The 15,413-nt window shown below is 61.1% G+C and overlaps 4 protein-coding genes across 5 annotated transcripts in view; 1 reads left to right on the forward strand and 3 right to left on the reverse strand.

Annotated features, from left to right (window-relative positions):
• The first annotated feature begins 4 nt into the window (after positions 1–4).
• LOC117639448 (2-hydroxyacylsphingosine 1-beta-galactosyltransferase-like) overlaps positions 5–15,413 on the forward strand; it is a 17,923-nt gene continuing 2,514 nt past the window's right edge. Inside the window, exons 1-8 of one of the 2 annotated variants that reach the window (XM_034375114.1) lie at positions 5–127; positions 328–571; positions 942–1,136; positions 1,216–1,458; positions 1,536–1,765; positions 1,972–2,129; positions 2,553–2,772; positions 2,984–3,295. In XM_034375114.1, the coding sequence (XP_034231005.1) occupies positions 329–571; positions 942–1,136; positions 1,216–1,458; positions 1,536–1,765; positions 1,972–2,129; positions 2,553–2,772; positions 2,984–3,272 (1,578 nt within the window). In that variant the 5' untranslated portion in view covers positions 5–127; position 328 and the 3' untranslated portion in view covers positions 3,273–3,295. Of the gene's footprint in view, positions 128–327; positions 572–941; positions 1,137–1,215; positions 1,459–1,535; positions 1,766–1,971; positions 2,130–2,552; positions 2,773–2,983; positions 4,086–15,413 lie in introns of those variants that run through there. The other variant, XM_034375112.1, reaches the window with a different exon arrangement.
• Positions 3,527–5,606, reverse strand: LOC117639449 (neurogenic locus notch homolog protein 4-like). The gene is made up of 5 exons (XM_034375115.1): positions 5,241–5,606; positions 5,054–5,150; positions 4,864–4,967; positions 4,507–4,769; positions 3,527–4,308 (listed from the first exon to the last, which is right to left on the reverse strand). Exons 1-5 carry the CDS (start codon positions 5,485–5,487, stop codon positions 4,291–4,293), a joined length of 729 nt encoding a protein of 242 aa, XP_034231006.1. The 5' UTR covers positions 5,488–5,606; the 3' UTR covers positions 3,527–4,290.
• On the reverse strand, positions 5,529–7,953 carry LOC117639450. Its single transcript, XM_034375116.1, has 5 exons — positions 7,854–7,953; positions 6,644–6,824; positions 6,145–6,229; positions 5,941–6,080; positions 5,529–5,859 (listed from the first exon to the last, which is right to left on the reverse strand). Exons 1-5 carry the CDS (start codon positions 7,893–7,895, stop codon positions 5,615–5,617), a joined length of 693 nt encoding a protein of 230 aa, XP_034231007.1. The 5' UTR covers positions 7,896–7,953; the 3' UTR covers positions 5,529–5,614.
• LOC117639451 overlaps positions 9,281–15,413 on the reverse strand; it is a 27,670-nt gene continuing 21,537 nt past the window's right edge. The window contains exons 3-4 of the mRNA XM_034375117.1: positions 9,915–10,117; positions 9,281–9,711 (exon numbers count right to left, since the gene is read on the reverse strand). Of these exons, the coding sequence (XP_034231008.1) occupies positions 9,695–9,711; positions 9,915–10,117 (220 nt within the window). The 3' untranslated portion in view covers positions 9,281–9,694. The remainder of the gene's footprint in view (positions 9,712–9,914; positions 10,118–15,413) is intronic.

Consider the following 15,413-nt stretch of genomic DNA (forward strand, 5'->3'; position numbering starts at 1 on the left):
CGGGCCCGCCGCATAAAAGGTGGGGGTAATAGGAGGTACACTAGAACTCGCGGGTCCTAGTGTTGGTGTGGTCCGGGCGTCAAGGCGGCGGCGTCGGCATTTGGCAGCGATCGAGCAGACGGACCAGGTGAGTCCCAGTCCCGCCCGCTACACTGGAGCCAGTTTGAATGGACCAGAAGGCTCCCAACCGCGAGAGGATCGTCGATTTTACGTTTGTTTTCACGTTTTCACGGAAATATGGACAGCGGCGTGACTCGACGAAATCGACTCCCATGTATTATGCCATACAGTGGTACAGTACTCACGGCGCTTCCCTCGCGCTTCCAGGATGGCGACCTTGGTGACCTTGGCGGCGCTGGCGGCGCTGTCCTGCGCGGCCGCCGCGCCCCTCAACGTACTGCTGGTCAGCACGGTGTCCTCGCCCAGCCACTACATCTGGACCAACGCGCTGGCCACGGGGCTGCTGGAGCGCGGCCACCGCGTCACCGAGCTTGTCATCCGGCCGCCCGCCGTCAAGCACGAGAACAGAACCAGCTTCGTCATCACGGCGCCGACCTACGGCGATGAGCACGTGAGTGGCTGACACATCACCCGCCGACTCCCGCACTGGCCGGCCGGCCGGCAGTCTGGCCAACAACCGGGCCGGACAGGCGCCCGCCAGGGGTTGGTTACACTGTCCGACCGGCCGGGAATAAAACTCTAGACGCGTTTTGAGCTCCAGAGTCGCTAAATGGGACTCGAATCGAACGTGTGACCCCACCAATGGATTGCTCTCCGAACGAGGAGTCCACTGATGGGGTCACACGTTCGGTTCGAGTCCCATTCAGCGACTCTGGAGCTCAAAACGCGTCTGCAGTTTTGGCCGCCTCCACCGGTCTTCTGGCCCACTGTGCGGCTCCAGGCCTGCCACTCACCCGAACCCGTTCCTCTCGCTGCCGCAGGGCTGGGACCTGGAGGTGACCAACGTGCTCAGCCTCTGGGAGGAGATCCCCTTCTTCTACTCGTTCTGCGTCGAGTCCGCGAAGGCGGCCTTCGAGTCGCAGGCCTTCACCGACCTGATGAAGCATCTGAAGGAGAAGAAGCCCAAGTTCGACGTCTTCGTCCTGGACTTCATCATGCAGGAGCCCATGATCGGGGTGGGTTGGCTGGCTTTGCTGGTGGGGTGTCTGCGGCCTCCGTGGTGAGTGCACTGTGTAACCGGCCCCCGCTGTGCAGCTCAACTCCGTGATCGGGCGCGTCCCGGTGGTGGCGTTCACGGCCTTCAACATGCCCGAAGAGGTCCTGCAGGCCATGGGCTCGCCGTTCGTGGCGTCCATGCTGCCGTTCCAGGGCGTCGGCGCGGACGGCGGCGTGCCCATGACCTTCAGGGAGCGCGCCGACAACGCCTTCAAGTGGCTCACCTACAAGCTCTACGCGCACTACGTGGACAGGCCCAGGATCAACCAGGACATCGCCAAGGTGGGGGTCGACACCGTCGTCCTGACGGAACCCTTCCAGGTACACGTCGATCTCACCACTCGCGACATGTCCTGCAGTGGTTCCCCGGCGCCCCCAGCCTGGAGGAGCTGGAGAAGGACCTGGCCATCAGCCTGGTGAACACGAGTCCGCCGCTGCACGGCGGCATGCCCACGGTGCCCGCCGTCGTGGAGGTGGGCGGGCTGCAGGCCCAGCCGCCCAAGCCGCTGCCCAAGGACCTGCTGGACTGGGTGGACGCCAAGAACGCGCCGCACGGCTTCATCTACATGGCCTTCGGCACCAACGTCAAGTAGGTCGCCAGCTAGAAGGACGCGTTGAGAGCTCCAGAGTCGCTGAATGGGACTCGAACCGAACGTGTGACCCCACCAATGGATTGCTCTCCGAACGAGGAATCCATTGGTGGAGTCGCACGTTCGGTTCGAGTCCTTTTTAGCGACTCTGGGGCTCGAACCACGTCTTGAGTTTCCGCCGTCACCGTGCCGTGTCCTTGCCCAGGGCCAAGATGATCCGCAAGGAGCGGCGCGACGCCATCCTGCGCGCCTTCGGCCGCCTCAAGCAGCGCGTGCTCTGGAAGTACGAGGACGACGACATCCACGACAAACTGCCGCCCAACGTCAAGGTGGCCAAGTGGCTGCCCCAGAACGACATCCTCGGTGAGGAACAGCATACAGGACACGGTTGCCAGGTGGCGGTCGTGGCGGTGCACTGTACGCCGACGGACCGTGGCCTTGGACCATGGCCTTGCAGTGGACGCGGCCCGGCCATATTGACGGGCCACTTGAAGCGAGCAAACGCGAGGAAAGGAGAGGCGCTTAGGTGCACGCTACACGCGGCAGGCCACAGGAAGCAGGCACGCACGGACGATGAAAAATCATACCAGCTTTCGAAATGAAAGACTGTGGCCGCGCTTCAATGGCTCGAAGGCGTGCTACGTGACCACTGCCGGTTGGCTCGGTGATACGGATCACACAAAGAAAGATAGAAAGTAGTACAAGGGACAGGACATGAAGGGGATATTATTTTCCCGTGAGACCGTGAGACGGTAACTCACTGGTTACCACCGTTCCTTTCCACAGGCCACCCCAACATCCGGTGCTTCGTGTCGCACAACGGCGGCCTCAGCACGCAGGAGGCGAGCTACCACGGCGTGCCCATCGTCGGGGTGCCCTTCTTCGTGGACCAGATCGGCTACTCGCACAAGATCGAGAAGATCGGCATCGGCCGGCGCGTGCACTACCAGTCCATCACGGAGGACTCGTTCTTCGAGACGGTGTTCGACGTCGCTAACAACCCCAAGTAAGCCCCCGTCAACGTCAACTACCTCCGTTTTGTGAAAACTTTCCCACGAGAAAGGGTTATGCCAACCTCAGCATGCCTACTGGGGCTTTTCTGTCGAGTCTTTGCATAGAAGGCAGGCTGATGTCGGCAACCCTGTGGCACTGGGGCGTGGTATGACTTCTCGCCTACTTCTGAGGCAGCACTGTGAAAACCTTTGCGGCTCCACCAGGTACCGCGAGAACATGCAGAAGGTGCGGCAGGCGCTCCGCGACCAGAAGGAGACCCCGCTGGAGCGCGCCGTGTGGTACATCGAGTACGCGGCGCGCACGGGCGGCGCGCCGAACCTCCGCTCCCCCGGGCTGCAGCTGCGCTGGTACGAGCTGTACATGCTGGACCTCCTGGGCGCCGCCCTGCTCGCCGTCGTCCTCTTCGTCTGGCTGGTCAGCCGCATGGTCGCCGCCTTCGTCGGCCTGCTCTTCTGCACCGCGCCCAAACGCGCCAAGGCCAAGACACAGTAGGCCGCACGAGTGTGTGTGTGTGTGTGCGCGTGGGCAGTGTAAAAACCAAGGACGCGTCGGATTGGCCCGCCGGCGCCTTGTCGCGGCGCGTGGAACGTTCCCGCCATTTGCGGCACCTGGCTTGCGATGCACCGCCTTGCGACGTTCCGGCGCGTCGTTCTACAGCTCGTTCTAGAAGAGCCAAATCTAGAGTGCTCGCGGCGCTAAGGCCTCAGACCAGCCGGCCAAAGTGATAAGGAAAAGATACGCTTAGATAGTTGCTGTTACTCTCGACGCTTTATTTCCTACAAGATTCGGCCTACCCGCTTAGTTTATAAATACGCTGGATTAGTACAAAAACGGAGTCCCCGGGGACGGCGCGATACGAGGAGTACAAGAATACATTCTAATGGTAACAACAGTGGAAGCTTGTACAGTTACAGCTGGCTTAAGATAAGAGGGACCTTTACATAGTACTGTACAAATAATTTAAGCTCTCTTCTCACTATATATATAAGACGACAAGACATATGTACATATAGATTTAATAATAACTAAGAACTAAAACTTAAATTACTCAAATTGCACCATAAATCATTATGACTCGGTCCTGAACAAAATATTTTTCCGGCTTATCTTTGGTACGGCTAAACGTTGTCTGTGAAACAAATTGACACTTTTTTCTATACGAACGCAATTAGGTCATTTTAAATAACTTTTTTTCAAACATTTCAAGCTTTAGTGGTTTGTTACATTGCTAAAAACCAAAGCTCAGCAGTCAATACATTGAATGTAAAGGCGTTTCGAACGAATTAAATTGTGTACATAAATGGATGGACAGTGTCATGAGGCGACCGGCATGGTCTTGACCCCTGCCCCATCAATACAACAAATCACAGGCGAACGGACCGAAGCCTCAAGCTGCTGGCGGGAGAGTTGTCTCTCCGAACGGCGCGGACTGGCTTGGACCGGCCTGAACGTGAACACAGAGCGGCGTGTGGCACTGGCAGTCTCCACGATGACCCAAGACGGCTGGAGCTCAACCGTTGGGCGCTTCCTGCGAGAGTGACGGAGACGGGAAAGTTTAAGGAGAGAGACCAGCAGGAGCAGGATGGGTTGCCCACCCGCCGGGCGGCAGTGCCATGGCCAGACGGAGCGCGGTGGGTTGCCTACCCCGCAGGCGGCCCTTGCGCCAGGCTAGCCAACGTGACGCCGCGTGCGATGGGTTGCCTACCCGGCGGGCGCGTCAACTTACGGAACTTGGCCGCGGCGGCGCGGAGGGCGTGGAGGGCGCGGCGATGGCGGAGGCCGTCGTCGGCGTGGTGACGGGCGTGGTGACGGGCGTGGTGAGCGCGGGCACGGGCGTGGGCGCCGGGAAGCGCACGTTCTTGACGAGCGCCTGGCAGCGCGACCCCGCGAAGCCGCGGTGGCAGAAGCACGACGGCCTGCCCTGCAGCAGCACGCAGCGGCCGCCGTGCAGGCAGGTGGCGCGGCACAGCACGCGCTCGCAGCGCTCTCCTGCGGACCACGGGCGTGAGTCTGTCTCTCTCGCACCCTCACGGCCTCACGGCACGCCGTGCGAGTGGGAGGGAGACAGGGGATGCGTACTCACCTTCGGTGCCCGGCCGGCACTGGCACAGCGCGCGGGCATTGGTCGGCCCTCGCAGGCACTTCCCGCCGGAGTGGCACGGGTTGGGCGAGCAGGGGTCCGTCAGGCTGCGGCACAGTTTGGTTAAGAGTGGAGGCTTACACTGTTACACTCAGGCTCCCCCAAAACCCAGGCCTGCTTCCGGCAGCCTCACCTGTTGGCCTTCCAGTCCCAGTCCTCGGCGTGCGCGGCCCCGGCGTCGGAGAGCACGGCGGAGATGTCCCCGTCCAGGTCGGCGTCGGGGACCGGAGCTGGGGACAGAAAGCGGCGGTCAACATCGTCATCACCCGGTGGTTCCCACCAGTGTGCCAACATAGGCAGGCGGAAATTCTGGGCCGCACCTCGCACACACGTCCAGCTGGTGACGTTCCAGCGGCCGGCGCTGCACTTCGTGACCACGGACTGCGTGGCGTCGCCGTCGTCCTGCTGCAGGCGGTGCGGCGGGCTGCAGGACACGGTGCACTCGCTGCCCTCGGGCATGCGGTGGGCGTCGTTGGCGTCCTCGGCGTCGTCGCGCGCGCGGCACATCAGCAGCCCGAACTCGGGCATCGTGGGCTCGGGGCAGGAGCGGCGCGGCGCCGGCGTCATCGCGACCAGCGCCACCAGGGGCTTGCCGGGGCGCTCTGGAAACAGGGCGCCACGCCGTGGCACAGGGGTAAAGCCTTCGCTTCGCACCACCAAGGTGCGAGGTTCGAGTCCCCACCTGGAAATGGATTTATTTCGACTGTGGCGGGCTGAATCGCAGGAACTCACCGGTGCAGACGGGCGGGCGGCCGTGCCAGCGCAGGTCGTCGCCGCACACCACCCACTTGTCGCCGCGGAGCACCAGGTCGCGGCGCGGGCAGCGGTAGTGGCACCGCGACCCCCACGCCGTGCCGGCCACGCAGCGCGGCGAGGTGCCCGTCAACCCCGTCAGCCCGGCCGGCGTGGACAGCGGCGGCGCGGGCCCGCAGCGACGCACTGGGGGCGGGAGAGAAGTCAGGTTACGGTCTCTTGGAGTGCGCTAGGAGTGAGAGAGACAGAGCGAGGCGGCGGGCTTACCGATGACGGTGTAGGTGAGGCGGCACAGCGCGGACTGCTGGCCGCCACCGAGCACCAGCCTGCCCACCACGGGGTGCGGGCCCTCGGACACCGGGTCTCCGGCCTGGGGCCCGGCGATCACGTCCAGCGGGGTGCCGTCCCTGCAGACAGAGACAGAGTAAGAGCGGCCAACAACTTGTCCTTGTTTAGCGCCGGCCGACTTACCGGGCGGTGATCTTCTCCATGAGCACGTAGTCCTGCTCCTTGGGCGCCAGGACGGACCGGTCGGCGGGGCAGGCGGTCGCGGTCACTGTGCGAACGCAAAGCAAACGCAGATGAGCTACGACTCGGTTCAGAAGTGCGGCCGCGGCGCCGCGGCGTGGTGGCGACGGCGAAAGTCCAATCGCCGGTAAATCGCGTCAGTTTAATTGCAAAACACGAAGCAAAACTCGCGGCCGTCGGCCAGCCAATCACAGGCTGGCGGTATTTCACGCGCCGCAACGCGCAACGCGCGACAGATTTACCGCGTGACCCCGCGCCGCCGTCTCTCGCGCACTCGCGGGAGCGCTGCGCGAGGGCGCGAGAGAGACAGCGGCAGAACACTGTTCGGAACGGGCCTGCGGCGCCGGCGCCGCGGAGAAGCGGGATGCACGCGTCTCGGCGCGGCCGGACCAACACAAAGGAATGGAAACTCAATCCAGCGACTGACTGACTCAACACTTACCGCCCAGGCCCACGCCGCGGTGGACGTCTGCCCTGGAGTTGATGCTGGGCCCCTGGTAGTGGTACGGCGAGTCCTGGGGGACGACGAGGTTGGCCGGCGCCGGGGACCACGCCGTCGGCGCGCCCCGAGACCACGCCGCCGGCGGAGCGGCCTGCACGGCCTGCACCAGCGACCGCTGCGTCTGCAAACGGAGGGTGTAGGTGTACCACTCACGGTGACATCGGCACTGCACTGGAGAAATGAGCGACGATTGGCGATGCTGGCCCTTTTAGCCGCCCCACGCGCGTCCACTGCGAATGATCCATTCGGGTGGCCGTCGCGATAGGACGCCGCCCTGGTAATTTATTCCAGCAAGTCGGCTGCCCTGCGCTGCAGCGGACTGATTCCGAGGTCGTCGCTCCGTCTCTCTCGCACCTGCGCGGGGCGCCCCGTGAGTGCGAGAGAGACGGAGCGACAGGGCGCAGCTGCGGCCGCCGCGCGCATTCCAAACAATTATTGATGAGCGTCCCGCGTTTCCGCGGAGCGAGAATTAAAAAGGATGGGCCGGCTAATCATTCACGCCGATTAGAAACGTCGACGCCGTGGTGGCACTAGAAAAAGGGCGCCAAGAAAAAGGGCCGGACACGCACCACTGTCGCATTACATCCCACCGTTAAGGAATCAAGTCCATCTTCCTCCTCTTCTTTTTTTGGCGCTCTCAATCAGACGCAATGAATCAATCGGATGAGCACCGGAAGGGGAGCAATTGCGTCAATTAACGCCGCCCCGCCCCGCCTTGGCCTGTCAGTCACGGGAGTGACATTGAGAGGGCCATGGTGCACCTCCTCTTCTGATTCGGCGGCCAGATATTGCAATCAAGCCCGTCCGAGGGTGCTCGCCAGCGAGAGGAGGGGGACACACTGCCAGAAGTCGATAACCCGAAGCGAGCGCCGGGCGGATAGGCAACCCATCGCACGCGGCGGCGCACAGTGGCCAGAGGACCGGTGGAGGTGGCCAAAACTCTAGACGCGTTTTGAGCTCCAGAGTCGCTAAACAGGACTCGAAACGAACGTGTGACCCCACCAATGGATTCCTCGTTCCGAGAGCAATCCATTGGTGGGGTCACAGGTTCGGTTCGAGTCCCATTTAGCGGCTCTGGAGCTCAAAACGCGTCTAGAGTTTTGGCCGCCTCCACCGGTCTTCTGGCCCACTGTGCTACACCCACGCCTACCTTGGAGGGGTCGGCGTGCACCGGGACCACGGGGACGGCCATGTTCGCGGAGCCCGGCGCCAGCGGCACCAGGGCCGAGCCCCGCTGCACGGTCCTCAGCATGGTGACGTTGCCGTCGGCGGGCCGAGGCCACGGCGCCGCCGCGGCCAGGGGCTGCCCCGCCTGCCCCTGCCAAAACGAAAAACAAGTCAGGCTCACATCAGCGCGCTGTCTCCAATTTCCACTTGCATTTCCAGTTCTGCCCGCTGTGCTGTGACCGCCGTGCAAGGAGCTGTGCTGACTGAGCCATCAGCGATGCAGATTGGGTGTCTCTCTCCGTCTCTTACGGTGGGGGCATCGACGGGAACGTGCATCCGAGATCCCGCGACTGCGATAAGCCCCTCCAGGCGCCTCCAGACTCCATGCGAACGCACTTGCAGCTTGAGATGTCCCTTCCACACGACGAGGAGGTAAAAATGACCACTTTACACACACACACACACACACACACACACACACACACACACACACACGTGACGTCAATGGGCAGGGCCATTTTGGCATGATTTATCGTTGGCAAACACGCGGGGCGCGCGAAGCGATCCCCATTTCTTGGCACAAAATCGGCAGTGGCGCGGCGGGGCGAGTCGACGAGGCATTGTCCGCGACGACGAGGCGATCGCGTCTGCATTACGATCCTCATCACCGCCGCCACCGACTCGACTCGACCGGCCATTTTCGCGTTTTCTCTATTTTTAAACAGATTTTACTGTTTTTCTCTACTAGACCATGCGCCGGGCACGACCGAGTTTTAGAGACACACACAGTGACCATGACCATCAACCTAAAAAAAAAATATTTAAATAAAAAACAAGACAGGTAATATAAATATGTTAACCTGAGATGCCGCCGCCAGTTTGTAAACATGCCATCAATAAAACTGACACGGATTGTCCCGTATTACTCAGGATCGAATACTGTACTGCTAGCGCCACACCAATTTTATTCTTTTTTTTCCTGTTTTTTTAGTATATTTTGACCATTGCTTTGTGGTGATTATGGCAGACGCCTCACTTGACGCGTTCTGCTAAGCGATTCGGAAAGAGTCACTGCGTCGCTCTGTCTCTGTCGCACTCACGGGGCTCTCCGTAAGGGTGCGAGAGAGACAGAGCGACGAATTGCTCGGCTGCACGCCGTCAGCCCGTCAGGCCGTCACTGGCAGCGCGTCACCCGTATTATCATAAGCGGCTAATGCACGGCCTGACCGATTCCGCCTCTGCCCGTCTCTCTCGCACTCGCGCGGCCAGCCGGGCGCGTGCGAGAGAGAGAGAGAGAGAGAGAGAGAGAGAGAGAGAGAGAGAGAGAGAGAGAGAGAGAGAGAGAGAGAGAGAGAGAGAGAGAGAGAGAGAGAGAGAGAGAGAGAGAGAGAGAGAGAGAGAGAGAGAGAGAGAGAGAGAGAGGCGGCGCGGAAAGCATCGTAAAGAGGAGAAATTGGCGGTGACAGCAGCAGCCACTCGGAGGCCGCAAGTTTTATTTTTTCGAACACATTCTCACACGCGTATTAATTACTTGCGGTGGCAGGTCGCAGCCAAGCCGAGCGTGCAGGTGAGAAGCGGCTGTAGCCGAGAGCACTGGCGCACCGGTCTTCGACGCGGAGGTACCTGGTTCAAACACGCGCCGTCGACTTTTTTTTCGTCGCCTGCTTACCTGCTGGTGCTGCTTGTGGTGCCTGGTGTGCGTCTTGCGGGTCTCTCCCTTCCTACGGCGGGCCGCTCCTCCTCGCCGCGAAGCTCCCCGCTGTCCTGGTGGGTGGTGCTGCGCGTGGTGCGCGGCCCCGCCCGGCGCCGCCACCCTGCGCACGCTCACCTCCGTGTCCGCGCTGCCGAGAGAGAGGGTCGCGTCAGTCAAGCTCTGTCTCTCTCGCACCTGTAGGGACGCCCCGTGAGTGCGAGAGAGAGAGAGAGAGAGAGAGAGAGAGAGAGAGAGAGAGAGAGAGAGAGTCGAGGGGAGAGAGGAGGAGAGAGAGCAGAGACCCAGAGAGAGAGGGAGGAGCCGAGGAGTAGAGAGAGACCGGCTACTCACCCCTCCAGGTACTGCAGCGCGTCGTCGGCGGGCAGGTCGCCCGGAAGCACCTCCCGGCGGTCCGAGGGGTAGTGGTGCAGCGGCATCTTGGAGCCCGGCACCCAGGCGCGGCGCGGCGACGTCCCCGGCGACCCGGACGCCACGTGCCTCTTGGACTGGCCGGCCGGCCGCCCCGGCCCTGCACGTTGGCCGCCCACAGCGCCCTGAGGAAGAGAAAGAGGAAACGTTTTTGTAGAATGTCGGCGCGAGCGTGCGGATCAAAGTCAAGGGCGCAAACATCCGCGATCAAGGTCCCGCCTTCCCAAATCGTGTAAACAACCAAGGTGATCCAGAGCAGATATCGAACTGCGAATAGCCGGCCGGCACTATTTTCGGCTGCACTATTCGCACTGCGGGTGCGAGTGAGTGAGAGAGTGCGAGTAGAGGCAAACGCGTCGGCACTGTCGTCAGCACCGCCGCCTGCGAAGTCCGGGGTAGGCCGCCCCGCAACGCACGCCGGTGCGACGGCCGGGCCCGCCCTGCGCTCTGCAGGCGCTACACTCTTAGAGTTTTAAACACTCTGTTCTTTCCTCATCTTTATATAATTTTTTCGGTTCTCGATTTATTCTTTCCAAAGCTAACTTGGGCCATCCTCCGTCCGTTGCTCCGACGCATTCGGTTCGACACAACCTGTTGCCGGGTGAAGTGCGAAACCTAAACGCAGTCCGACGCCCGGGCGGGCCGCTCTGTTTACAAGCGCCGCGCCGCCTCGCGCTGACCCAGAACTTGAGGGTACACTGTATACGCACACTGCACTATACACTGCAACGCGGCTCGGCCTGCCAAAAAACCGAGCTCCGGAAATAACACCTCCGCCAGGGAGAAAAACAAAAGGCGGAAAGAAAACCGAAACGAGGGGCGTTTTTAAAATTGAAGCAGACTTCTGCTCACACGGTTGCGACACACACACACACACACACACACACACACACACACACACACACACACACACACACACACACACACACACACACACCTACAGTGTGCAGCCTGATTTACGCGTCTGCGGTGGAAGGGCGGGGCATGCCCGGCTTGCCCCTGCAGGTGGAGGTGAGAGCGTTTTGCACGTAGCAACAGGGTAAAAAAAAGCAGAAGGCGTGCGGGGACGCGAACCTGGGGACGTGAGCGAGCAGGGAGCTGGCGGGGGGTCGGGAGCGCGACGCGCTGGTGCAGTGGCAGTGCAAAAAGGCGCCAAAAACTATCCAACAAAAAAAATTAAAAAGAGGAGATTTTTGGATGATTTAAAAAAAACACACAATCAAGTTGCTCTAGGACAGCACGGCCTTGGCCTTGGCCTTCGTAGTTGCGTTCAAAACTGCACACTGCAAAAATGGTGGACCCTCCTCGAATGCATCATCGCTAACTGTCCCCGTCATCTTGCACCCGCACTGATGAGTTCTGCCCCATCAACTTCAATGTTGCCCAATCGACGTGGAGGTCACCCCACTGCCACCTTGATGCCCCCCCCCCACCCCCCGGTCATCGAGGGACTCATTTAGCGAGCCGTTTCGGAGTCCACTGTCACTCCGACACCCACACACACACACACACACACCCCCAAACACACACACACACACACACACACACACAGAGGCAAATGCTCAAGATATTTCCTCAAGCTTGGTGATGGCCCAAACGATCGGCCGTAAAAGCGGCTTTTATAGTGTGGGCCCCGCGCGGCGCGACCCATCGCGTCCCAGGCCGGCCGCGCCGTGCTGTACCGTCGCCGTACCGATGTTCGACGGCGTCCTGGACCGCGGGGAGAATCATGTTCACAGTGTGCACGCAGCAGCGCGCCGGCACACTCATTCCGAGCGCTGTCTCTCTCGCACCCACACGGGACCCCCCACGCCCGGCATGAGTGGGGGAGAGAGGAGAGAGAGAGAGAGAGAGAGAGAGAGAGAGAGAGAGAAGAGAGAGAGAGAGAGAGTGTGGGAGAGAGAGAGGGAGACACGTTTCCGCGACACGCGCGGCTAATAGCGCGCGAGAGAGACTCCCGCGTGGCGCCGGTAGGTCCGTCTCTCTCGCACTCGTGGGGCGTTCCGCGGCGGAGCGAGAGAGACAGAGAGCGAGCACCGCGTCGCCGCGGCCGAAGGGACCAAATCATCGAGCCTGTCGGGATAGTCACGCGTCGATGATCCACTTTTAGACGGCTGGCTGCATCTTCGGCGCATTTCTGCCGTCGTCGAGAGCACGCCGTCAGAGAGCACGCCGTCAGAGCACGCCGTCGGCGGCGGCGGCGGCGTGTGTGTCGTGCTAATGTCACCGCCACCAGCTTCAAAGTGAGGCACCACCGCGGCAGGGGGTCTTTGAGGCGCGACGTACGCCACACGGCTCAAGTGAACCAGACTCCTCACTTGCGCGCGAAAAAAGCAACAACAACAAGTTCTCGAGGTTTACACGAGAGGAAGACAGATTGCTTCCCAGCCCGGCCGGCCCTCCTTAATATCGGAGGGAACGCCCCCACACTGGACACGGGGACCGACGGGGACCCTCCAGGCAGTTTGTTGTTCTCTCTCTCTCTCTCTCTCTCTCTCTCTCTCTCTCTCTCTCTCTCTCTCTCTCTCTCTCTCTCTCTCTCTCTCCCCCCCCCCCGCCTCAGTCACTCCAGGGCTAGTTGAGTCCGAGTGTCCAGCCTGTCTGGAGTGCTTTTACGGCTTGCCCGCCCGAGTCGCGCCTGGAACTTGTCTGTTTTACGAGTTGATAAAGACCAATCGATGAGGGAAATAAAATATTTTTATTCTATTTATATTTTTTTTATTTTTTTTTAAGAGAAAAGGTAGTGTTTGGCGAACGCACGCACCGCCGCCTTGGCCTACATCAATCGAAGTTTGAATCACCCGGCACGCCACTGGTCGGGCCTTAGCAGGCATCGTCGCGACTCACGGCGCTTCCGTCCCTCTCGCACTCACGGGGCGTCCCGGTGGCCGGTGGGCCCGCGAGTGCGAGAGAGACAGAGCGACGTGGTTTATGACGTGCAGCGCGGCGGCACCGCGTGTGCATGTCATGTTCGTACACGGCACGCTCGGACGCACAGCGCGGCGCCTGATGGATCGAGCGTCGGAGCGTTGGAGCGAGCACACTGCTTCCAGTGGCAAGCAGCAGACTGACGTCGCTCTGTCTCTCTCGCACTCATGGGGCGTCCCGCATGGGTGCGAGAGAGACAGAGCGACGAAAACGACTCTGGAATCAGTCTGCAGCTCGGACGAGTCGAGTCGCCAGAGTCGCCACATTGTCGTCGATGAAGCGACAACCGCGCCGAGCCAGGAGGCACAGTTCAGTGAAAAGTGAGAACACTGTAAAAGGAAAAAAGTCGCTAAAAATTGAAAACTGAAATTAAACTAGAGGAATTCCTTCTAAAGATCAATGAAGGAGATAACTGCGCGGTCGGTCCCCGGCGACACAGAGGCGGCGGGGCCGGTCCGTAAGCCCCCGCGTGTGCGGCGCACCGACACACAAATTTGCATCCGTGATTGCATGAGGCGAACCAAAGGCACGAAAGGCACTAAAGGGGCGCAACGGGCCGATAAAGAGAATCAAGCCGCGCCTACACTGCGAGCCACGGCACTGGAAGCGGCAACAAATTGGCGGCGAGAAAAAAGTAATGAAATAGTGGCACGTTGCTGTTGCAGCAGACCGATTTCCGAGTGTCGTTTGCCGTCGCTCTGTCTCTCTCGCACTCGTGGGGCGTCCCGTGTAGGTGCGAGAGAGACAGAGCGACGACTCTCTGAGGCAGTCCGCTGCAGCAGCCGGATGGCACTGAACTAAGAAACACGGCAGGAACAGAACTACTTGATCGGGCGGCGATGATTTGCGACGGGCAGGCTGGGCGTCCGTACCACGCCGCCGCAGCCCCGCAAGTACTCCAGCCCGGCCGCGTAGTTGCGCGAGTGTCGCGGTGCGGGTACGCGGCGACGCAGCGCGGGGACGCAGCGCGGCGAGCCCCCGTGCGACGCACCGGCCTTAATCGGCTGAATTATGTGAGTCCGACGCGGTGGCTGCAGTGCAGACCCATTCCGAGAGTCTCGCTCTGTCTCTCTCGCACTCATGGGGCTTCCCGTCTGGGTGCGAGAGAGACAGAGCGACGAAGACGACTCAGTCTGCCGCGGCATGGCGCCCCGCTGCGCCGCGGATCGCAGTGGCGTTGCCAACTTCGGGCGAAAATGAAAATGGTGCGCCAGGCCGGCCAGCCATTCACGGATAAACCTGAACGACGCGCGGAGAGGCGAGGCGCCCTGCACTGCAACTTTGTCGGATCCAATTGAGTATCGACACACGGCAAACACCGGCGGCGGCCAAGGCTTCGTCGCTCCCTGTCGCACTCACGGCCCGGTCCGCGGGGGTGCGAGAGAGACAGAGTGAGCAATGCGCTCATTTGTAAGCCCATTCATTGGCGGGGCACTCTGGCGCGCTTTCGGCCGACTGCCATTGGTGCTTCCGCCGACGGCAACGACGAAAAAAGAAGAAAAATGCGGAGAAATTCAAGTCTCCGCGTTGGCAGTCCGCTACACTGCAGCGATGCCCAGCCCCCCTGCCTGGCCGGCACGCCGCCACTGCCGCCGCGAACGCTGCCAAAGTCAACACAAAGTTGTTGTCGCGGGAAAGCCAAAGCCGCTCTTCGAGCTCTCGCCTTTCGAGCTCTCGATATCTGTCGTGTCGCGTCTTGCCGCTTGGACTGGCCCGACCGGCAGAGCCATGGCAGTGCACTGCACGCCGATTGGCACTCGCGCACCCCGTTGGCGGAAACCCCGCGGAGCGGGTTCTCGCTCTGTCTCTCTCGCGTCCCTTCGGGGCGTGAGTGAGTGCGAGAGAGACAGAGCGACGAAAGCGCTGCTCCGCAACCAGCCGGGCTGGCGACGCGTGGCGAAGGATTCGCGACACTTCGCGCTGCGCTCACAGCAATCTGGCCCCCGCCCCGCGTGACCCGCCCAGCCACGTGCAACGCGTCTCTCTTGCGCTTTCGCTAAAACGTTCGAAATGCAGCGAAATTTAAAATAATTGGTGCATGAAAATTTTTGGAAAGAGGACGACATTGTGCGTTCCCCTCGGCCAGGCTCGGCTTTGGCGGTTCTGACAGTGTCCTGACGGGGCCCCTCCCTCTGCCACGCACGGTCCATTCACACGTCCGCCGGGCATCGAAGGCGTGAGCACTGCGGCAGCGCAGCACCGCGTCGTACGTCATCGTCCATCTCAATTCACGACAGGAATTTGTCGCCAGCCTTTCCTCTGCCTTTCGACCCAGCCGGTACACCGTAGGAGGGTTCACGTCCCGGAAGGTGGACGACGACGCCGGCCTGGCGAACGTCAACAAGGCCAGATGTGTGACACATTGCGTGACACTGCTGCAGCACTGCAAGCGAGAGCGCTAAGATGACCTCCATTCGGATGGCCGTCGAATCCCTGCCCACTCGCCTCAATTTGCACGTGCACACACACACACACACGTGCACGCGTGCCTTG

Source organism: Thrips palmi, unplaced genomic scaffold, assembly GCF_012932325.1.
Source record: "Thrips palmi isolate BJ-2018 unplaced genomic scaffold, TpBJ-2018v1 HiC_scaffold_11, whole genome shotgun sequence".
Taxonomy (NCBI): domain Eukaryota; kingdom Metazoa; phylum Arthropoda; class Insecta; order Thysanoptera; family Thripidae; genus Thrips; species Thrips palmi.